At 34.3% G+C, this 24,463-nt stretch overlaps 1 protein-coding gene and 1 pseudogene across 1 annotated transcript in view; both read right to left on the bottom strand.

Annotated features, from left to right (window-relative positions):
- Positions 1 to 24,463, bottom strand: part of GPR137C (G protein-coupled receptor 137C) — a 68,851-nt gene that overhangs the window by 9,251 nt on the left and 35,137 nt on the right. Inside the window, exons 2-3 of the mRNA XM_046647681.1 lie at positions 22,624 to 22,667; positions 20,947 to 21,175 (exon numbers count right to left, since the gene is read on the bottom strand). Coding sequence (XP_046503637.1) covers positions 20,947 to 21,175; positions 22,624 to 22,667 — 273 coding nt within the window. The remainder of the gene's footprint in view (positions 1 to 20,946; positions 21,176 to 22,623; positions 22,668 to 24,463) is intronic.
- LOC124231190 (uncharacterized) lies at positions 15,869 to 15,981 on the bottom strand (annotated as a pseudogene).

Raw genomic sequence — 24,463 nt, 5'->3', positions numbered from 1 at the left:
GTGAAACCATCTGAGCCTGGAGTTTTCTTTGAGGGAAATTTTTGATAATTTCAACTTCTTTAATAAACATAGGGCTATTTGGATTTTGTATTTTCTCTTGTATCAATTTCAAGTTGTATTTTTAAAGAAATTTGTCCATTTCGTCTAAGTTGTCAAACTTGCCCAAAAAGAGTTGTTCATAATATTCCTTCATTTTCCTTTTAATGTCTATATTCTTTCTTTCATTCACAGTATTGGCAATTTGTTTTCACTCTGCTTTTTTCTGTTCATCAAATTTGCTGATCTATACAAAGAATTAACTTTTGGCTTTAATTTCCCTATTGTTTCTTTTCTCTTTCATAGATTTCTATTCTTTGTTACTTCAGTCCTTCGCCTTACTTTGGGCTTATTTTTTCTTTTTTAAATTTTTTAACTTTTTCATAGTTTTCCCTTATAGTTTCTGTGGTGGAAACTTAGGTCTCTGATTTTATGTCTTTCTTCTTTTCTAATATAGTATTTAAAGCTGTATTTTTCTCAAGCACTATTTTAGCTGCATCCCACAAATTTTGGTATATTTATTTCATTATCTTTCAGTTTTAAATGCTTTCCAATTTTCCTTGTGATATCTTCTTTCTCCCATGGATTATTTAGAAGTATGTTGTATAATTTTCAAATATTTGGATTTTTTAAAGATATCATATTGTTATTGATATTAAATTGCATTGTGGCCAGAGAACATTCTCTGATTCCAGTTCTTTTGAATGTATGGATTCTTGTCTTATGGTCCATTGTATGGTTTATTTTGGTGACCATTTCCATGCTCAATTGAAAGAAATGTGTATTCTCCAGTTATTGGAAGTCAGTTAGCTCAAGGGTGTTGATAGTGTTCAGATTTTCTATGTCTACTGATTTCTTGTTTTATCAGTTGCTGAGGATGGGGCATTAAAACATCCAACTCTGATTGTGGAGACTTTTTCCCTTTATTTCTTACTATTTGGTAAGTCTTTTTTCCCCTTTATGTTTTACTATTTTGGTGTCATGTATATATTTATGATTTTTATGTCTTCCTGATGAAATGTACTGCTTTATATTTAGTAATATTCTTTGCTTCCTGATGAAAGGTACCTTTTCATATCTGGCAATACTCTTTGTCTTGAAGTCTATTTTATCCAATATTAAAGTGCCTTCTTATGTTTATTAGTTTCCATCTATTTATTTTCAACTTATATCTGTCTTTATATTTAAAATGTATTCTGGAAGCCAGCATATAGATGGGTCTTGTTTTTTAAGATATCCATTTTGACAGTCTCTACCTTTTAACTGAGTGTTTAGTCCATTAACATTTAATATAATTAGTGATATGTGTGGATTAAGATCTTACATTTTACTATTTATTTTCTCTTTGTGTCTTTTGTGTTTTGTTAGTTGTGCTGTTTGTTGTTCTTCTATTCATCATTTCCTGTGTTATTTGGGTTAACTGAATATGTTTTAGAATTCCATTTTAATTTATTTAATTAATTTATTTTTAACTATACTTTTCTGGGTTTTGTTTTGTTTTTTTTGCCTTAAGTGGTTGCTCTAGGGATGCAGTGCTTAAAATGTGGTCTAGAGACCTTAAAGATCAAAAGCAAAATGATTAAAAACAAATACTAAGACATTATTTGTCCATTATGCTCTCATTCTCTTTTGAATGTACAGCAGAGTTTTTCAGAGGCAACATGATATGTGATGATGTTAACACTGTGTGCATGTGTATTCTTGTTTTTTCTAGAATTCCTGATATAACACAATTAGGGTGTAAATATGTGCACTTTGAGAAATTAACTCAACTTGCTCTCCATACTTTTATTGGGTTCTTGCTAAGTTTTCTTTGGTTATACCTGCTATAGTTGCTGAAACCTCCTTATCATTCAATAAATAGTTATTCTGAAATCTTAAAATTTTCCTTGTACCTACATGGAAACAACAAGAATAAGTACACCTTATAGATTTGTTTTATAATATTTAAGAATTTTCTTCAAAAACAAATTTTAAAATTTGATATTAAATTTATTTTAGAAATTAAACATATTTTACTCTCAAATGAAAAAATTATAACTTTTTAAATTTAAGAATGGATTATTAGCTTAGGACTGGGGGTTATTGTTTAATGGGTACAGAGTTTCACTATGGGATGATGAAAATGTTCTGGAGATGGATGGCGGTGATGGTTGCACAATAATGGGAAGGTACTTAATGCCACCGAACTGTACACTTAAATATGGTTAAAATGATAAAACTTTATGTTATGTATATTTTACCACAATAAAAAATATCTTTCTCAACACAAAGCTTCCCTGTTTACCTCTAAGGTACTGAGAAAGATGAAAGTGTCAGAGTTCTCTGACTCAAAGAAGAGAATCTATCTCAAAGGAACTGGGTGAAACTGATTTCTTGTTTTGTTTTATCAAGTGAAACATAATAAAAACTATCTTTCAATAGGCCTTATAAATGTTAATAATCTACCTTATTGTGTCTTGTTTGACAGGACATTTTTGAATAGTATTATGGTCGAAGTTAAGCTGCAGCATCTTTTGAGACCAATCTCAAAAGGAGTTTAAAGCAAAAGGAATTGAAATTTTAAATACAAGTGAAACGAGCAATTTAAATACCAAAGATTGTGTTTATAACTTTCCAAACTAGAAATGAAAAAGCCATTCAAGCATTTTACAGGCTAAGTTATTATATTTCATTGGCTGGTAAAGCACATACAATAACTGAGAGAACAGTAAAGACTTATACAGTTGACTCTGCTGGATAGAAAGTCCATAAAAAATTATGGCATTGCAATTTTTCTAATACTACAGAAATTCACTGATTTAAAGATTTAACTGAAAATACAAAGAGTGATTTAATATCTTTTCTACTTACTTATATTTTTTGCCTTACAAATGAATAAGTCTGATGTAGCAGAACTAATTTTGTTTGTGTTCATCTGGTGTCAGCACCAATTAATCATCCAAGAAGATATTCTTTTATGTCAATGCTTGAGAAGAAACACAAGTCATATTGAAATATTCAAAGTGCTGAAACCTTTTATGACTGCTTATCCTAGGCTAACTGTGTTGATATTTTCACTAATGGTGCAAAAGCAATGGTGGGCAAAACTGCTGGGCCTTAGCACAAATCAAGGCAGTGGCACTAAATTGAACCGTATTCTTCACTACGATGCTCTCCCAGTTAAAAACGGAAGTCAGTTTCACTTAAGAATATCCTCAATGAAGCAGTGAAAATATTTGTAATATCGCCCCTAGAGTATGAGTCTGCTGAATATTCTGTGAGATGAGAGGAGATGTGCACTTGCAGTGACTCTGCTGCACACTCAAGGACAGTGGCTGTCTTGAGGAAAAGACTTATGTGACCGTCCGACTCGTGAGCTGAACTAGCCACTTTTTTTCACGGAACACAACTTTTTACTTGATAGACAACTAAGGCAGACAAACAATGGTTATTTGGACTTGGTTACTGGGCATATATTTTTTCAAAAATAAATGAAATGAGCCTGTCACTTCAAAGAAAACACCTGAATACTTACTGCCAATGATGAAATATGAATTTTCAAGTGAAAATGAGAATTTCTGAAAACTTATAAGCACTTATATTCATGGTAAGACTGACAGCTCCCCAAAACTTAAAGACTTTTCTGATGAGATCGGTAGTGATATTAACAAATGTGATTTTGGATATTGTCTAATGAAATGTATCAACATTGTGAAGATCTGTGACCACTCATTTCCAAATGATCAATGCCTGATGTTACAAAATCATTCAAAGTGCAAGATAGACCACTGGAGAGTACAAAAAGTTCACTAATATTGTTTTAGATTCCACATGGCAACTAACCTTTAAGAAACCTCCACTTCAGAGTTGGTGTAGTATTAAAGAAGCATATCCACAATTATCTGAAAAGGCTATTAAAATTCTCCTCCATTCTCCAACTACATATATGTGTGAGGATGGATTTTCTTCATATACTTCAACCTAAACAACATATCACAACAGATTGAATGCAGAAGCAGACATGAAAATCCAGGTGTCTTCTATTAAGTCAGACATTAAAGAGATTTGCAAACTAAGACAATGTCAATCTTCTATTTTTTTGTTTTAGAAAGTATGTTTTTCAAAAAACATATTACTTATGTTAACATATAATGGATTTATTATTCTTTCTTAAAATGAATAAATGAATGTTTCAGAATTTCTCAATTTTTATTTCTAATATGGTGTGTGTATGTATTTGTATCAGTAGATGTCATCTACATAAACAAAAGCTCTTTGGGGTCCTCAGTAATTCTTCGGAGCATAATGGGGTCTTGAGACCAAAAGTTTGAGAACCACTGCTCTAGGGATTATAATATATATCCTTAACTTTTCATAGTCTATGTAATATTTAATATCACACCACTTGATGTAAAATGTAAGAACTTTGCAGCCATATAGGTCCACTTACCTCTGCCCTTTATGCTATAGTTACTATAGTTTTTATATATCCTATATAGCATATTATATATTATATCTACATATATGAGACTCACATTACAATTTTTGCTTTGCACAGTCATATTTATTCTTAAAAAATTAAATTATATTTACCCACATATTTACTATTTCTCACGTTCTTCATTCCTTTCAGAAGAGCTGAAATCCAACTGATTTTATTTCCTTTCAATCTGTAGAATTTTCTTAGCATTTCTTGTAGTGTAAGTCTGCTGGTAACTAACACTCAGTTTTCTTTTATCTTAAAATGTTTTTATTTCTTAATCATTCTTTAAGAATATTTTCACTGGAATATAGATTTCACAGTTGACAACATTTTTCTTTCAACATCTTATTGTTTCCATGTCTGTGGCCTCCATTATTTCTAAGTGAGTGATCATTTGAGTCAACGTTTCTTTATGTATGTGCAATTTTTCTTGACTTTCAAAATTTTCTTTTTGTTTTAAGCACTTTGACTATGATGAAGCTAGGTGAGGTTTTCTTTATATGTATCCTGCTTGGGGTTACTGAGCTTCATGAAACTGCAAATTTATGCCTTTCATCAAAATTTGAAAATTAGGTCATTATTTCTTCAAATATTTTTTCCAACTTCAGTTTTCCCTCTTCTTCTTTGGGGATTCCAGTCACACATAATTAGGCCCTGAGACTCTGTTTGTTTTATTAAATCTTTCCCCCAATCTGTCTGTCCTTCAGATTGGATAATTTCTATTGATTTGCCTTTCAGTTCATTGACTCTTTCTTGTTTCATCTCCAATCTGCTGTAAAGCCCAACTAATGACTTTTTAATTTTAAATATTGTATTTTTTAATTCTAGAATTTCTGTTTTTTTAAAAAATAGTTTCTATTTCTCTTGAGATTTTCTATTTATTTATCCAACTGTATTTTCCTTCACATCCTTGAGCATATTATAGAATCTTAGTCTGATGAATTCAGCATCTAGGTCATCTGAGGGAGGAACTGTCCCTGTCAACTGCTTTTTGAGTTTTGCTTTTTGCTCTCGAGTATGAGTTATATTTTTTCTGTTCCTCCATATATTTAGGTACTTTGGATTGTGTCCTGGACATTGTGAATGACATGTTTTAGAGAGTCTGGATTCTGTTATATTCCTCTGAAAAGCATCGTTTTTTGGAAACAATTAACTTGGTTAGACTCAAATCCAAGACTGTCTCCTATGCATGGATAGCACTTGAAATCCCAGTTCAATTCCTTTATTCTTAACTGTGCTGCTTGGAATCTATCCTGCACACTTGTAGTTCAGGTATCAGATAAAAATCTGGCAGAGTTTATAATCAGAATTTGGGGCTTCCTCTATCTGGCTGTCTTCTTCCTGAGATGTTCCACTCACTTTCTATCTGTGGTGGTTACTTGAATTTTGTCTTCTTCAGGAAAATGAAACAGAAAGCTTTTCTTCAAGTTTTGGCTGCCCCATAGATGGGAGTTTCTCTCAGCCTAGAGCTGTAAAAAACAGGAAACTCACTCAGTGTCATTTCCTTCTTCTAAGTGGTCACTCTCCAGTGCCTTCAGTGCTTTTTATACTTGTCCAGAATTTATCACTGCTAACTGTGGAAGGTTGACCCAACAGAAGCTACTCAGCCATCACCAGAAGCAGAACCCTGCACACATTTTTTCAAACCATCTCATAAATGCTATTTCCAATTTGAAATTAAAACACAAAACTACTCATTAAAAATAAGAAAACAAAGTAGTTTCTATTAGTAAATTAAAAAATATATTTTGATGATTTTTTTTCCTTCTTCTTCTTCTCCCCAAAGCCCCCCCAGTACACAGTTGTATACTCTAGTTGTGAGTGCCTCTGGTTGTGCTGTGTGGGACGCCACCTCAGCATGACTCGATGAGCAGTGCCATGACTATGCCCAGGATCTGAACCAGCAAAACCCTGGGCTGCTGAAGCCGAGAGTGTGAACTTAGCCACTTGGCCACGGGGCCGGCCCCTATTTTGATAATTTTAAGGCCTAAACAATTTAAAAAATAGTTTCATGCTGCTAAGACACAATGAAACGAAATCTCTGGCTCCTATGACCCTAACATTATGGAGTAGATGGCTTTTACTGGGTTGATCTTCTTGCCATGGAAAAATTTAAAAAATTCTGAAAATGCTGGCTGGTCTAGTAAAAGTGTTTAGAAGTATTAACGGGGGTGCTGGCCCGGTGGCCGGGTGGTTGAGTTCACGTGCTCTGCTTCAGCGGCCCAGGGTTTCTCCAGTTCGAATCCTGGGCATGGACATGGCACATCGCTTATCAAGCCATGCTGAGGCAGCATCCCACATGCCACAACTAGAAGGACTCACAACTAAAAATACACAACTATGTACTGGGGGGCTTTGGGAGAAAAAGAAAAATAAAATCTTAAAAAAAAAAAAGAAGAAGTATAAGGGGAAAGCTACTTGAGCTTAGGTGTAGATAAAAGATATCAACCCAAAGTTGTAAGCAGGGATTTTTCAAACGGGACAAGTGTGTGGTTGGGCAGCTCAGCAGCAGAATAGGAAATAAGACTTGGAGTATAAGAACTGGAGTAACGAACACAGGAAACTAAAGAAGCACCTCAGCTTAAGATGAATAAAGTAAATCCCCGTAAACCAAGAGAGAAATTATAACAGAATATTGGGAAGGTGACAATCGTAACTATTACAGAGGATGAGGCTGCCTCTTTTTCTCTACCATCATCCTCCCCAAATTCTGCCTAAGTCATATTTCAGGTTGGTGGTAGACAGACACTAATAGTATTTTACCCTGTTTCTTTAATTATGGCCTAAGTTACCATAAACCACTGCTTTAGTCGTATAGGATCAGTCGGTCTGCATGAAAGATCAGAAATACAGTTTAGTTGAATGTTACTGTGTCTCTGCAAGATGCTGATGCAGCCTCCCACCCCAATACACTAATTAATATGGATCAAGGGTTGAGTAAATTTGGGATAGAAAAATTTACATAGTAATTTAAACTGTTAGGAATTAGGAGAGAGAGAGAGAGATGGAGAGAGAGAGGGAGGGAGAAAGAGAATGCACTATTTGCAAATGGCTGACTGGGCTGGAAGAGAAGCTGATCTTGAGTATCAGACAATGATTCCTTTTATACTTTTATCCAGATATAAAATTCTGCATGTTCCTGGCCACAGATATGGCCTGTAAGTTTAACTTTTGTTCCCACCCTGCCTGTAAGTGGTCTTTTATACGGAGAATCCTAACTTGCCACCACAAGGACTAAGCATTTGCCATTGGTTTAAACATTTCTGTGCTAAGTTATTTTGTCCATTAAAAATATATCTTCTATATTTTCATAAATATACTTATTTTTTTCTAAAGTGGAAAGGAATATTAGAATAAAAATAATTTTATCAGTATGTGTTTTAATGTTAAAATTTGTATTATAATTCTGATAAAAAGTAAATACATTCAAATGTACCAGAGAAATCATACAAATGAAGGCAAAGCAAAAAGCAATAAAAAAAACTTAATGGGAGAAGAAGACCAATACTAACAATCATGTCAATAACTATAAACTATTTGTTTACCCTATAAAGAGTTTGAAAAAAATAACTTCATAATATTTTGTCTAAGTTAATGAGAGACAGTTGAAATGTTAGCAGTAGACAAAAAGTAAAAAGACAGTATTAAGTCTATCACAATCGTGCAAATAAAATTGAGATTGTAATAAAAGATACAGATTTCAGAGCAAAAACACCTATAATTTAAAAAATCATTACAGAATTTCAATAATATTTGTTCCAAAAATTTCTAAGAAAAACTAGCTAAATATTAGATGAAATGTAATCTTCAGATTTCAATTCTTATCAAAATGTGGGTGGAATGTTACATAAATAAAGCAGAGTCAAGTACAATTAATACAAAATATTTAAAAGAGAAATCCTGTTCTTCAATGATTCTTATTCTTTTTTGGATCACCGTTCCTTTTGAGAATTTCATTACATACATAGGGCCCCTCTCCAGATAAATTTTGCCAACAATTTCAGGTGTTCAAGAACTTCCTGAAGTTAGGTTAGAATCCACTAGTACACATTAAGATCATATTAGCTAACATTTATGTGCACTTCTCAATTGCTAGGCATTATAGGTAGCACTTTACAGGCACTTTCATTTAACCTTTATGGCATCCTTATAAAGTAGGAATTACTCTTATCATCATAACAACCTGTGAAATCAACACTGTCATTATTTCAATTTTATATATCAGGAGAGTGAAGCCTAGAGATGCTGATACTTGTTCAATGTCATACAGACAATAAGCAGGAGAGGTGGAATTTACATCCTTCTCTCTCTGATCTTAGGTTTCCAGCTCTTAATCACTATGATACACTGTCTCTAAGGTCTTTCCAAATTAACTAAAAAATCAATATAGCTGAAAAGAGAGATATAAACATGTCCCAAAGTATATCTAATCCCATTTTTTCATTTATACCACCATCTTTGCAAAAGAGAATTTGAAGTAGTAACAGAGATACACACAAAATAAAAAATAAAGATAGGAACGTGTGTATGTTTGGGGGAGGTGAGAAAGTGAAATGAACTAGAGGTACAGCCAGAGCCAAAAATGGAAGTCATAGCTCATCTATGATGGATACAGAGTGAGCCATGTATCTGCGTCTGAACAACACAGTAGTCAGAGAAAAAGGATAGAATCAACACTGTTTTACCTGGTACTGAGTTGTAGAAAAAAATCTTTTCTGAGGAACACTGTATAGACAATATCCTCAACAATATTATACAACAGTGACTTTAAGAGAAATGTTTCTTACAAGAAATTTCTTACAAATTTCTTGATGTAGGTCAAAGTGTAGGTTGGAAAAGACAGCTCTACCCAGGGTACAACGCAGCCCGTGTACGAAAGTCTGCAATGATCTCGATTTGGCTGAGGGTAAAATGTAGAACAGAAAGAGAAATAGCACATCCTTCGGGTAATCTTTCTGGCAGTTAAGCTTTTGAATTTAACAGGTGAGGGTTTATTTTCTCTGACAAGAACCTGGAGTATGGAAATTCTGCATTGTTTTGTAGGCCAGATTCACATGCTCGGACAATCAAGCAGAGGGCAAAATGGAAAACTTCTGGCCTTCAGCAGCCTGAACAAGACAGATGTCTGAATTTTAGACTTTCCACCAAAGTGAGCTGAAGGAAGACTTATGGATAGAAATAACATCTAATTCACACTGATGTGTAAATATGCAATCTTTGAAACGTGGCTGGAGTCGAAACAAAATTTTCTTTGTTTTTGTTAAGAATGTTGCTACAATATCACAAGATTATGGAAACAGGCCAACGCAGTCCTTGAGAAAACATATTGCTCTAAATACCTTTATTAGTTTACGAAATAATAAATTAAGTATCTACACTTATCTTACTTATTTAAACATGGAACAAAGTAAGAATGTTAAATATGTTAGAAAATCAAAAAAATGAAAGAGCAGAAAGAAACTATTCAAATTAACAATTATAATATTTAAAAATAAAGTAAGAGTTGCTACTTTGAAAAAGAGAACCAAATTATAGCAGTGTTCTAGTCACTAAAAGAATAAAATGTAAATTAAAAAATAAGTAACGAGGGGCGAGCTCGGTTGAGTTCGCATGCTCTACTTCGGCGGCTCGTGGTTTGTGGGTTCGGATCCCAGGAGTGGACCTATACACAACTCATCAGGCCACGCAGTGGTGGCGTCCCATATGCAAAATAGAGGAAGACTGGCATGGATGTTACCTCGGGGACAGTCTTCCTCAAGCAAGAAGAGGAAGACTGGCAACACATGTTAGCTCAGGGCCAATATTCCTCACCAAAAAGAAAAGGTAATGAAAAAGATAACATAAAAGATACCTAAGTGCTCTGTAAACTGAGACTGGGGTAGACAGTTCTAGATGTAATTACTAAAACCCCTAACTCACTCTTATTAAAAAAAAAAGCAAAACAAAACTGATTTTGAAGAAAATTAACATGGAAGCTGACAATCTTTTTGAAAACCACTCAATGGTCTATCAGTAAGACAACAGTTAAATTTTGGCATATGATGAAATTTTGTGCAGCCTTGAAAAGAGTTTTTAATAGCATGAGAAAATGCTTTACTAATATAAGGGGAAAAGCAGGATATAACATTACATTTATATTGAGTTTCAAACACAGTGAAGTGTAAGTGATGACATTACTAGTTTTTAAAAAAAAGCTTTTTATTTTATTGAAATCATAATAGTTTATAACATTGTGAAATTTCAGTTGTACATTATTATTTGTCAGTCCAATATATATAAGTGTCCCTTTACCCCTTATGCCCACCTCCAACCCCCTTCCCCTCTGGTAACGACTAATCTGTTCCCCTTATCCATGTGTTTGTTTATCTTCCAGATATGAATGAAATCATATGGAATTTGTCTTTCTCTGTCTGGCTTATTTTGCTTAGCATAATACCCTCAAGGTCCATCCATGTTGTTGCAAATGGGATGATTTTGTTCTTTTTTATGGTTGAGTAGTATTCCATTGTATACATATGCCACACCTTGTTTATCCATTCATCAGTCATTGGGCATGTAGGTTGCTTCCACGTCTTGGCTATTGTGAATAATGCTGCAATGAACAAAGGGGTGCATAAGTCCCTTTGAATTGTTGATTTCAGGTTCTTTGGATAAATAGCCAGTAGTGGGATAACTGGGTCATATGGTATTTCTATTTTTAATTTTTTGAGAAATCTTCATACTGTTTTCCATAGTGGCTGCACCAGTTGGCATTCCCACCAGCAGTGGATGAGGGATCCCTTTTCTCTACACCCTCTCCAACATTTGTTGTTTTTTTTCTTGGTGATTATAGCCATTCTGACAGGTGTAAGCTGATATCTAAGTGTAGTTTTGATGTGCATTTCCCTGATGATTAGTGATGATGAACATCTCTTCATGTGCCTGTTGGCCATCTGTATACCTTCTTTGGAAAAATGTATGTTCATATCCTTTGCCCGGTTTTTGATTGGGTTGTTTGTTTTTTTGTTGTTGAGTTGTATGAGTTCTTTATATATTTTTGAGATTAACCCCTTGTTGGATATATGATTTGCAACTATTTTCTCCCAGTTGGTAGGTTGTCTTTTCATTTTGTTCCTGGTTTCCTTTGCCTTGTACAGGCTCTTTAGTCAGATGAAGTCCCATTTGTTTATTTTTTCTATTGTTTCTCTTGCCCAAGCAGACATGGTATTCAAAAAGATCCTTCTAAGACCAATGTCAAAGAGTGTACTGCCTATATTTTCTTCTAGGAATTTTATGGCTTCATATCTTACATTCAAATCTTTAATCCATTTTGAGTTAATTTTTGCATATGGTGCAAGATAATGGTCTACGTTCATTCCTTTGCATGTGGCTGTCCAGTTTTCCCAACATCATTGAAGAGACTTCCCTTTCTCCATGTTATGTTCTTGGCCCCTTTGTTGAAGATTAGCTGTCCGTAGATGTGTGGTTTTATTTCTGGGCTTTCAATACTGTTCCATTGATCTATGTGTCTGTTTTTATACCAGTACTGTGCTGTTTTGATTACTATAGCTTTTAGTATACATATATATATATATATATATTTTTTTTTTTTGAGGAAGATTAGCCCTGAACTAACATCCACCGCCAATCCTCCTCCGTTTTTTTTTTTTTTTTGCTGAGCTAACATCCATGCCCATCTTCCTCTGCTTTATATGTGGGACGCCTGCCACATCATAGCTTGATAAGCAGTGTGTAGGTCTGCACCCAGGATCTGAACCAGCAAACCCTGGGCTGCCGAAGCAGAGCATGCGAACTTAACCACCATGCCACTGGGCTGGCCCCAGCTTTTAGTATATTTTGAAGTTAGGGATTGGGATGCCTCCAGCTTTGTTCTTTTTTCTCAGGACTGCTTTGTCTATTTAGTGTTTTTTCTTGTTCCATATAAATTTTAGGATTCTTTGTTTTGTTTCTTTGAAGAATGTCATTGGGATTCTGATTAGGATTGCATTGTATCTGTAGATTGCTTTAGGTAGTATGGCTATTTTAACTATGTTTATTCTTCCAATCCATGGGCTTGGAATATCTTTCTATTTCTGTACATCTTCTTTGATTTCTTTCAATAATGTCTTAGTTTTCAGTGTATAGGTCTTTCACCTCTTTGGTTAAATTTACTCCTAGATATTTTATTCTTTTCATTGTGATTGTAAGTGGGATCATCGTCTTGACTTCTCTTTCTGCTACTTTGTTATTAGTGTATAGAAATGCAACAGATTTTTGTAGTTGATTTTGTACCCTGCAACTTTGCAGTAGTTGTTGATTATTTCTAACAGTTTTCTGATGGATTCTGTAGGGTTTTCTCTTTATAGAAGCATGTCATCTGCAAACAGCAAGAGTTTCATTCCTTCATTTCCAATTTGGATTCCTTTTCTTTTTCTTGCCTAATTGTTCTAGCCAAAACCTCTATGGTTTTGTATTATGTTGAATAGGAATGGCAAAAGTGGGCACCCTTGTCTTGTTCCTGTTCTCAAGAGGGATGGTTTTAGTTTTTCACTGTTAAGAATGCTGTTGGCTGGGGGGCTGGCCCCGTGGTCGAGTGGTTAAGCTCGCGTGCTCCGCTGCAGGCGGCCCAGTGTTTCGTTGGTTCGAATCCTGGGCGCGGACATGGCACTGCTCATCAAACCACACTGAGGCAGCGTCCCACATGCCACAACTAGACGGACCCACAACGAAGAATATACAACTATGTACTGGGGGCTTTGGGGAGAAAAAGGAAAAAAATAAAATCTTTAAAAAAAAAAAAAGAGTGCTGTTGGCTGTTGGTTTGTCATGTATGGGCTTTATTATGTTGAGGTACTTTATTTCTATACCCATTTTATTTAGAAGTTTTTTTTTATCATAAATTGATGTTGGATCTTGTCAAATGCTTTCTCAGTGTCTATTGAGAGGATCATGTGATTTTTATTCCTCATTATGTTGATATGGTTTATCACATTGATTGATTTCCAGATGTTGAACCATCCCTGTGTCCCTGGTATTAATCCCACTTGATCATGGTGTATGATCCTTTTGATATATTGCTGTCTTTGGTTTGCCAATATTTTGTTGAGGGTTTTTGCATCTATGTTCATCAGTGATATTTACCTGTAATTTTCCTTCTTTGTGTTGTCTTTGTCTGTTTTTGGTATCAGGGTGATGTTGGCTTTGTAAAATGTGTTAGGAAGTGTTCCATCTTCTTCAATTTTTTGGAATAGTTTGAGAAGGACATGTACTAAATCTTCTTTGAATGTTGGGTAGAATTCTCCAGAGAAGCCACCTGGTCCTGGACTTTTATCTTTTGGGAGGTTTTTGCTTACTGTTTCAATCTTTTACTTGTGATTTGTCTATTCAGATTCTCTATTTCTTCTTGGTTCAGTTTTGGGAGGTTGTAGGAGTCTAAGAATTTATCCCTTTCTTCTAGATTGTCCAATTTGTTGGCATATAGTTTTTCATAGTATTCTCTTATAATCCTTTGTATTTCTGTGCTATCCATTGTAATTTCTCCTCTTTCATCTCTAATTTTATTTATTTGAGACTTCTCTCTTTTTTTCTTAGTGAGTCTGGCTAAGGAGTTGTTAATTTTGTTTATCTTCTCAAAGAAATAGCTCTTAGTTTCATTGATCCTTTCTACTGTTTTTTTTTGGTTTCAATTTCATTTATTTCTGCTCTAATTTTTATTATTTCCCTCCTTCTGCTGACTTTGGGCTTTGTTTTCTCTTCTTTTTCTAGTTCTGTTAGGTGTAGCTTAAGATTGCTTATTTGAGATTTTTTTTTGTTTGTCAAGTAGGCCTGTATTGCTATGAATTTCCCTCTTAGGACCACTTTTGCTTCATCTCATATGAGTTGGTATGGTGTATTTTCATATTCATTGTCTTCAGAGATTTTTTATTTCTCCTTTAATTTCTTCAATGATCCTATGGTTTTTTCAGCAGCATGTTGTTTAGTCTCCACATGTTTGTTATTTTGCTAGCTTTTTTCTTGTAGTTGAGTTCTAGTTTCATAGCATTATGGTCAGGAAAGGTGCTTGATATGATTTCAATCTTCTTAACTTTATTGAGGCTTGCCTTGTTTCCCAACATATGGTCTATCCTTGAGAATGTTCCATGTGCACTTGAGAAGAATGTGTCTTCTGCTGTTTTTGGATGGAGAGTTCTATATATATCTATTAAGTCCATCTGGTCCAGTTTTTCATTTAGTTCCACTATTTCATTGTTGACTTTCTGTCTGGATGATCCATCCATTGATGAAAGCGAGGTGTTAAGGTCCCCTACCATCATCATGTTGCTGTTAATATCTCCTTTTAGGTTTGTTAATAGTGGCTTTATGTACTTTGGTGCTCCTGTTTTGGGTTTATATATATTTATAAGTGTTATGTCTTCCTGGTGGAGTGTCCCTTTTATCATTATACACTGCCCATCTTTGTCTCTCATTGTATTTTTTTATCTTGAAGTCTACTTTGTCTAAGTACGGCAACACCTGGTTTTTTTGTTTGCCACTAGCTTGGAGTATGGTCTTTCAGCCCTTCACTCTGAGCCTGTGTTTGTCTTCAGAATTGAGATGTGTTTCCTGAAGGTGACATCCTGTTGGGTCTTGTTTTTTGATCCATCCAGCCACTCTGTGTCTTTGATTGGAGAATGCTGTTTACATTTAGAGTGATTATTGATATATGAGGGCTCTCTGCTGCTATTTTATCACTTGTTTTATGGTTGTTCTGTATTTTCCTTGTTTCTTGTCCTGTGTAATTTGGACTGTCAATTCACTTTGGTGGCTCCCTCGGATGGTTTTTTCAGTTTTTTCTTTATTTATCATTTGTGTCTCTGTTCTGATTTTTTATTTAGTGGTTACCATGGGGTTTGTATAAAAGACCTCGTGGATGAAGTAATCCATTTTCTGATAGCCTTTTATTCCCTTAGTCTAAGGAGGTTCCATCCTTTTTCTCTTCCCCTTCTAATTTGTTGTGTCACAACTTATTCTGTTTTGTGTTGGGAGTTTGTGGTTAAAGTGAAGTGATTATATTTATTCTTGATGTTTTCCTTCCCTTTATTTTCAATGTTATAATTAAGTGTTTACTACTCTGTTCTAATAGAGAGTTGCAGTTTTCTGATTTTGTCTGCCTATTTATCTCCTTGCTCAAGAATTTGTAAACCCTTTCTTTTTATTTTCAGGTATGAGGACCTTCTTGATCACATCTTGTAAGGAGGGGTCTTGTGATGAACTCCCTCAGCTTTTGTTTATCTGGGAAAGTTTTTATTTCTCCAACATATCTGAAGGATATTTTCACTGCATAGAGTATTCTTGGCTGAAAGTTTTTATCTTTAAGAATTTTGAATATATCATTCCATCCTCTCCTAGAAAAAATGATGGTTAGATGCCATGAAGTAGGTGGCAATGCCTTAACCATATGTGTGTTGTCAGGACCAAGGGCCTCTTACACCCTTGTCATGGGGAGTGCTTTCTTACAACACTGTTGCTTTTTTTTTTTTTTTTAAATCATATTCTTTCATATTAACAAGTTTTAACAATCAGAAAAAAAATTTTTTATAATAAAAGTACAGTTAACTGCCTATAAAACAGCACTTTTAATAGAAATAAAATCAGTTAATGGAGAAAACAAAAAAAACCCCAAGAAAACTTACCAACAACCACCTTCTGCCAAATGGATAATGGAAGAATTTGTTCAAATTTTCTAAGAACAAGCCCATGTCAAAATATGATGATAAAGACATTAGCAACTAACATTTTTTTTAGTGCCAACCAGTACACTATGGCTTTCCACACATTATCATTTATCCTTGCAACATTACTAGGGAGATAGTTACTATAATTTTCTCCAGTTTAAAGATGGACAGAGAGGTTAAAGTCATAGAGTTAATAAATGGCAGAGCTCTGATTTAAATCTAGGCAATATGACTCTAGAGGTTGAGTTCACATTGTTTTGTATTACAGTGTGTGTTACCTATCTCAGTTTATGAGATAAATATGCTTATATTCTAAAACCTGACAAGGACACAAGAAAAAAAAGAGATTGGTTAATTTTACTTCAAGTCTAGGTTTAACAAAATTTTAAATAATATCATAATAACTGAAATACAAAACATTAAAGGAAATGATAAAATAGAGTTTACCTCAAAAATTCAAGGAACATAAGGAAATCTAGTCAAATAATTTACCATATTTATAAGACAAATAGAAAACCAAAATTGTAGCAATGTGAATAGTTTCTGAGAAGGATTTAATAATATTAAACACCTATTCTTAACTAAACACACACAAAACTTATGATAGCTATCATTCTTAATAAAAGTAACATTTTAATATAAACCGAAAACACATATGCCAAATATATAAAGAATGAACGCTCAGATTCTGCTTTGTAAATCATTGAGAAATAGTTTACACATATAGAAATATGGATAGTAAATCTCTACTTGAAAACATATATATGCATATCAATTAAAAAAATTTAAATTAAAACATCTAAGGCATACATTAATGAAAATAGCCAAAATAAAAAAAATTTGAACTCAAATATTGATGGAGCAGAGGAAATGAAGTACATTTATACAATGAAGATAGCATTATAAAATGGTTTATTCTTTTGGAGGGTAGTATGACAAAATCTAGTAAGAATATATGTGGAATAATGTCATTAATAAGCATACAAACAATTATACTCATGCAAATTACAACTATTTAAAAATGCGTACCTAAAAGATTACAGTCCTGCATCACTTAACAATGGGGATACATTCTGAGAAATGCATCCTTAGATAATTTTGTTGTTTTGTGAACATCACAGAGTGCACTTACACAACCTAGATGGTGTAGCCTACTACACACCTAGGCCATATGGTACTAATCTTATGGAACCACTGTCATATATTGGGACCTTTGTTGACCAAAATGTCATTAAGCAGGGCATGACTGTGTAAGTAAATATAGGGCAATGTAAATGGAGTCAAGGCATGGTTATAAAGAACAGTGACTACTAATAGACACCTGTGGTCAGACTTGAGTTTGAATCCTGGTTCAAGCGTGTGATCTCGGGCATTTTTAGTGATTAAATTTGCTCTTGACACAACCCTGTCATGAAAGCTCATTTTGTTACTAGGGTAAAGCTGCTCTGGCAAAGACTGTATGCAAACATGGAAACGTTATCTATTCGACAAATAATTACTGAACACCTAGTATATGCCAGGCATTATTTTAGACAAAAGGGATAGAAAAATGAACAACACAGACAAGAACTACTTTCAGAGTTTACACTTGAGGAGGGAGAAGCAGAAAATAAGTATGCAAACAAATGAACAAATAATTTTGGCTACTGATAAATGCTATGAAGATAACAAAAGAAGGTGATGGATATAGTAATCAGAGTGGAGAGTTAACTTGAGTTGAGTGGTTAGGAAAGGTGACATCTGAGCTGAGACCTGAATGCCCAGAAACCATCACATGCATAGCTCTAGGAAGTACAATTTGGGCAGAAGGAACGTCACATACAGAGCCCAGGGCAAGAATGAACTTGCTGTGTATTCTCTGGTGAGGAACTGGGGGGAAAAGCCCATGTGACTGGAACAGCGAAGAGGAGAGTGGTAGGAGGTGAGGTGAGAAAGCTAGAGAGGGGCCTAGGTCACGCAAGAGCTTATAAGCCACACTTCCTCTGCCTCTCAAACTCCCCCACACCCCACTTTTTTTTGCAAAAGAGGGATAGGACCACCTCATAGAATTATGAGATAATGTGAAAAGCAACTAGAGCAGGCCTGGTGCACAGTAGAGACAGATAGTTATACTCATTAGGTTTCTTTCCTGTCAAGTTGTTCAAATAGAAAACAACAGATAGAAGAAATTTTTTAAATGAAAAAGTTGACAGGAGTTACTGTTAGGAAACAAGGAATGAAGTAACAATCAGAGTATTTCAAATTTGAGTCTGAATCAATAGGAGAACAATGACAATGACAAAGTTAGAGAGATAGAGAGGTACAGATTGTGAGTGGGAAGAGAATGAGGTAGTTAGGCTGGTGAAAATATGCACAAGGCACCTGAAGTACCTAATGGGATAGAAATAAAAATGCATATGTCATCATTCAGATAAAATTAATTGACCCTCAAGTGGGAGGAACCGAGGGAGCTCTGAATAATAAATGGCTCTGCCTTCTAGAGCTCAGAGGTTAGTCAGAAAAATTAGACATGCACACATAAATGCTACATAGTATCAACTGATATGTACACACAAATGCTACATAGTACACGTTGATATGTGCCCTGAGAGGAACAAATACAATTTTTAGAGAATTTGGACACAGAGTTATTTCTAAATTTTATTTTGGAGATGGAGGACAAGGGACAAAATTCAGTTCATAAAAAGGGGAAACATTAGAGTTCTGCCTTTCAAGTTGGGTAAGATACGGACAAGCAGGCATGGAGCAGTGGGAGGGGAAAAGCATTCCTGGAAGATGAAACAGCCTGAGGACAGAGAGCCAGGAAAACATACTGTGTGCCATGCGGAAATCAGGTGGGTAAGATTTGGTTGAGACAAATTATGGAGGATCTCATTATCATAGAATATGTGGAAGAATGAAGAATAAAAAGGAGAAAAGCAAAAGATCAAAGTCTGAGCTTTCAGGAAATGCTCTCAGGACAGCAAGAAACGGCCAGGTCGAAAATGGGGAGGAGGTGGATGCTTAACCGACACTTGCGGATTGAAGAAAAGAAACGGCCACTGCTACATATGGTTATAGAAGTCAAAAATAAAAAGTGAGCCTAGTCTTTTTACAAAGAGAACATGAAAGCAAGACGACGTACTCTGAGAATAAAAAAGTTTATAACCTAGTTAGAAAGATCAAGAACTACCCAACAGTACAATACAAATAATCTAGCATCTCATATGATATTTACCTTTATAGGTAGGAATTGGACATGTCTCTCTGTAGTGTTCCTAGAGAATTCTGAATCCATGCAGCTTTTAAATTTAATACTTTAAAAATAATAAAAATAAAAAAGTGAATACCTTTCACATAATAGTTAGGGGAAGATGTTTGAAATAATTCTGGAGGAGTTATCAGAAGAACTTTTCTTCTCAGATGGGCAACTTTACTATATTCAGAGAATTATCTATTTCAAAGCAAGTAAAACCACACTTAGAAAGTTGCTAGTTATCCAGAAAAGAAGCCCTTTAAATTCAACCACTTCTATTTATGCTTTATCACTAGACAAGCAAGATGCATGAATTCTATGGCGATGTTATTACACTAAGTGAAGATGCTGTTGCGACACCAAAAGATTATGTACCATAAGAGTGATAGTATTTTTTTAACAGTATTATTATTATTAGCTAAAATATTTAAATTTTACAAACAACTTTTTAGAATTGAAGTCAAATAAAATAATTTTCCAGGTAAGATTAATAGGTTTGAAAGTCAGTCTCTCTCTCTCCATCTCCCCATTTATATTTACATATTTATTTTGCATTCTACTGATACATGTTTAAAAAGTAAAATTATCATCTCCACCTAAATTTAAAGGACAAGTTGGTTACCATACATTTAATTGTAGTACCTTACTTTACTAGGACTATGTTAAGGATAACAACAATATAGATGTCTAAAAATATTTCAGAGATTGTTCTGTTTAAGACACTATCTTGCTTATCTTCAGTGAACAGGCAATCATGCCAAACTAAAGCAAGCTCGTGTGTATGTATAAACCCACACCCCCAACACCCACCAATCTATACCCCCACACCCACTGCTGCACATACACTGCAATGACCAATTCACTGCTCAACCACGCTGTCAATCAACAACAGTAGAAAGTTCCCTGGTTCTTTGTTAATGGGTTAGCATTTGGCTTCTGTTTGCTGGTCCAAAGTATAAAGAAAGGGAGAAGCAAGGCATTTATAAATTTAGTGACATGACTGACTGTTTCAAATATCATGGGGACTTTATATTATGGGGTGAAGTACCATTTTATAGACTTTTATACAAATAAACAGCATTTTACCAACATGATATCTTAACATTGCTAACCCAAATGCATGAAGACATAATCTGGTAAAGTTATTTAATGGCAATACTGCCACCCTTACTGGATAAAATCCTAAGTTGTTAGTGTGGCTTTATATATTAGACTATTTTTGATACATTCATAAATATATTCTGGTTTATTTCATTTAATTAGTCTCCAGTGCAGAGGATATAAGTCATAGAAAGTACAATATGTTCAGTATAAGCTTCCTTATTAAAAAATCATTGTTTAGTAAGGGCCAAATTTTGAATACATTTTAATTTCTAGTGATCATTCTTTCATGCTCAAAATGTACCTGACATTCAGAATACTTTTTAAAAAAAACATAAACTTTCCAATAAAAGATGGTTCATAGGATAAGGATTTGAAGTAAGATTTTCAAGTGTAAATTTAAGAAATATACTTACCTTTGATTCGAGGTAGACATTTGCTGATGACATTTTTGTAACTTTGCATATGTAATTAACTAAAGAGATGGCACAAAGAATAAATAGGCTATCATTAATTAATGCTCGAACAAACACAGTCCATTTCAACTGATTTTCTGGGACATCTCCATGGACTAGCATTGCACAAGTCAAGTTCACCACTAAAAAGAGAAGGCTTGCCAATATAAAGCCCAAATGCAGTAGAACTCTGAAAGAAAAAAAATGAGTTTATTAGGCGTTTATAAAACTAAAATGTTTGTAACTTCATTAAATACAAATTTAATGATCACTCAGAGTTAGTTGGCCTATCTTTACTGTTATGAAATTAGGATCTAAACCATTTTAAAATAGCATTAGATTTTAAAGCATTAATTTAAAAATAATCTCACGTGGACCTGAATTCAGTTGCCTCTACCAAGAAGAATAATATAGGACTATTTTAACACTATTTCAAGTAATCCTGAGTTTTTCATTTTTATAACTATTAAGCATATTTTTTTACCTTTCCATTCCAAGAATTACCAGGCTCTTATAATGTGCCTGGAAAATTAATATACTGTACCTAAGTTTCAATACATCACTAATATTAAATTGAAGAAGGGAAATGTGTTTTAAACAATGTTCAATCTTATGAACATCTGATTATCCATAGCAAACATTGCTTTCAAACACAACTAAAGAATCAACAGGGACAGTATATGTAGAGTTTCAAGCACTCGTCAATACTTCATCTTCTTAAAAGGTTGCATATTTACTATGCATACCGAGCAACTCTGAGAATGAAATGCTTAACTACTTCCCCCTAAGAAAAGTTAGACCACCTCATAAAAACTCTTCAGGTAAGGTGTGGCTATCTGTATCAAGTAGCTATAACAGTTATCCCAGTTCAAATACATTTATATCCCAAGTTAATGTGTTCCAGAAATTTATTTGCATGCTAATATCTTCTATTTTGGGTCACTTTCAATAGGGAATAATAAAGCACTGTCTACCTTTATAAATATTTTACACGAGGTAAATTGAAGATAATGTGTAATCTGTAACAAGCAATCTTTGTTAAGTGTACATGGAAAGTACAAACAGCACAAAGTACAAAGTACAAAGATTTTAGTTTGAAAGTTTAGATATTAATATTCTCTCAGATTAAATAATAAATTACAGTTTGAAGTCCAAAATGGACCTTGAAATTATTCATATATCGAGGGGATTATAGTAGTTTAGGAAACCAAAGTATAGAGTTGTTAACTGAGTTGCATAGTTGGCAAGGCAGTGGGAAAATTGGTTTGAAACCGAAGCCTCCTGACTTCCCAGCTTAGCACTCTCATTCCTGAGGTTAATTGGGACTGAAACATTACTTATTTCATGGAACTATACTATACATTCTCATCCAAAACAACATAATCTAACTTTATTATTTGTGGACTCTCTGAAACTACATCTGACACCTGAAGTGGGACAGTGGCAGAGCAGCAAAAAAAGGTGTTAGGCGGCAGTATGGCTGAAGGGGGAGACTGAGTTACTCAACTCACCTCTGTGAACTAATCTAACTACTTGATTTTTCTACACAACTGCTAAGGTATCCTCAACTACCATACCCTTCTACCTTGAGAAGCCTACTGTGAAAAAAATTTAGATCCTGCTACTCATGAAACTTACTTGTGTTTGTCAAGTTCAGTGGCACATCTGACTTTACATATAACCTATAGAGACAATATAAAAAGAAAGTTTTCAATACGTGTAATATAGTATTTTTTTTTTAATTTTTATTTTTTTCGGATGTACATCATATTTCAAATTCTGGATACATTACATCATGTTCACCACCCGAACACTAATTATAGTGCATCCCCTCACATGTGAGACTAATCACCCCTTTTATCCTCCCCCCTCTCCCCTTCCCCAATGGTAACCACCAGTCCAATCTCCAATGCTAAGTGATTTTTTTGTCGTTGTTGTTTTTATCTTCTACTTATGAGTGAGATCACATGGTATTTGACTTTCTCCCTCTGACTTATTTCACTCAGCATAATACCCTCAAGGACCATCCATGTTGTCACAAATGGCCGGATTTCATCATTTCTTATGGCTGAGTGGTATTCCATCGTGTATAAATACCACATCTTTATCCATTCGTCCCTTGTTGGGCACCTAGGTTGCTTCCAAGTTTTGGCTATTGTGTATAATGCTGCAATGAACATAGGAGTGCAAATATCTTTATGCCTTTGTGTTTTCAAGTTCTTTGGATAAATACCCAGCAGTGGGATAGCTGGATCATATGGTAGATCTATCCTTAATTTTCTGAGGATACTCCAAACTGCTTTCCATAGTGGCTGCACCAGTTTGCACTGCCACCAGCAGTGAACAAGGGTTCCCTTCTCTCCACACCCTCTCCAACATTTGTTGTTTCCTGTCTTGTTAATTATAGCCATTCTGACCGGAGTGAGGTGATCCAAAAAAAAAAAAAAAGAGGCCGTTCTCATATAGTATTCTTCAATTTGTTTTGACTGTGTGTTTCAAAGTGATACAACTCCCAACGATAACAGATAGCAAGCAAAGTTCAAATGTTAACAGCTGCACCACCGTGAAGCAAAAATAGGCAAAGAGCCAAAGCCTTAAAACAATTAATTAATAACTATCTTTGTTATAGTCTTTTTAAAAAATTGAGATATAATCAACATATAACATTATATTAGTTTCAGGTATACTAGATAATGATTTTATATTTGCATATATTGTGAAATCATCACAATAAGTCTAGTTACCATCTACTACCACACATAGTTACAAATTATTTTTTCTTGTGATGAGAACTTTTAAGATTTATTCTCTTAGCAACTTTCAAATATACAATACAGTATTACTAACTATAGTTATCATGCCGTACATTACATCCCCATGACTTATTTATTTTACAGCTGGAAGTTTGTACCTTTTAACTACCTTCACCCATTTCACCCACCCCTCTACTCCCCACTCCTTGGCAACCACCAATCTGTTCTCTGTACCTATAAGTTTTTTTGTTTTTACAGATTCCACATATAAGTGAGATCATACAGTATTTGCCTTTCTCTGACATTTCACTTGGCATAACGCCCTTAGGGTCCATCCATGTTGTTGCAAATGGCAAGATTTCCTTCTTTTTTATGACTGAATAATATTCCAGTGTGTGTGTGTGTATGACATTTTCTTTATCCATTCATCCTTGGATGGACATTTAGGTTGTTTTCATATCTTGGCTATTGCAAATAATGTTGTAATAAACACGGGGGTGCATATATCTTTTTTGTTTTCTTCAGATAAATACTCTGAAGTAGAATTGCTGGATTTCTTAAGTGTCTACCTTTAAAAATTTAAACAGAATTAATTCAGTTTAGACATTTATTAAAGTTTTATTATAAGCCAGATATTGTGCTGGATGGCTTGCCACCTAATCTAAACTTCATTATATTACTCACACTTTGTCCTAAAACAAAACTACTTACTTAAATAGGAATAT

Source organism: Equus quagga, chromosome 20 (assembly GCF_021613505.1).
Source record: "Equus quagga isolate Etosha38 chromosome 20, UCLA_HA_Equagga_1.0, whole genome shotgun sequence".
Lineage (NCBI taxonomy): Eukaryota > Metazoa > Chordata > Mammalia > Perissodactyla > Equidae > Equus > Equus quagga.
Note: the sequence above shows the minus strand (reverse complement) of the source record. Positions and strands in the feature narration are given on the sequence as shown.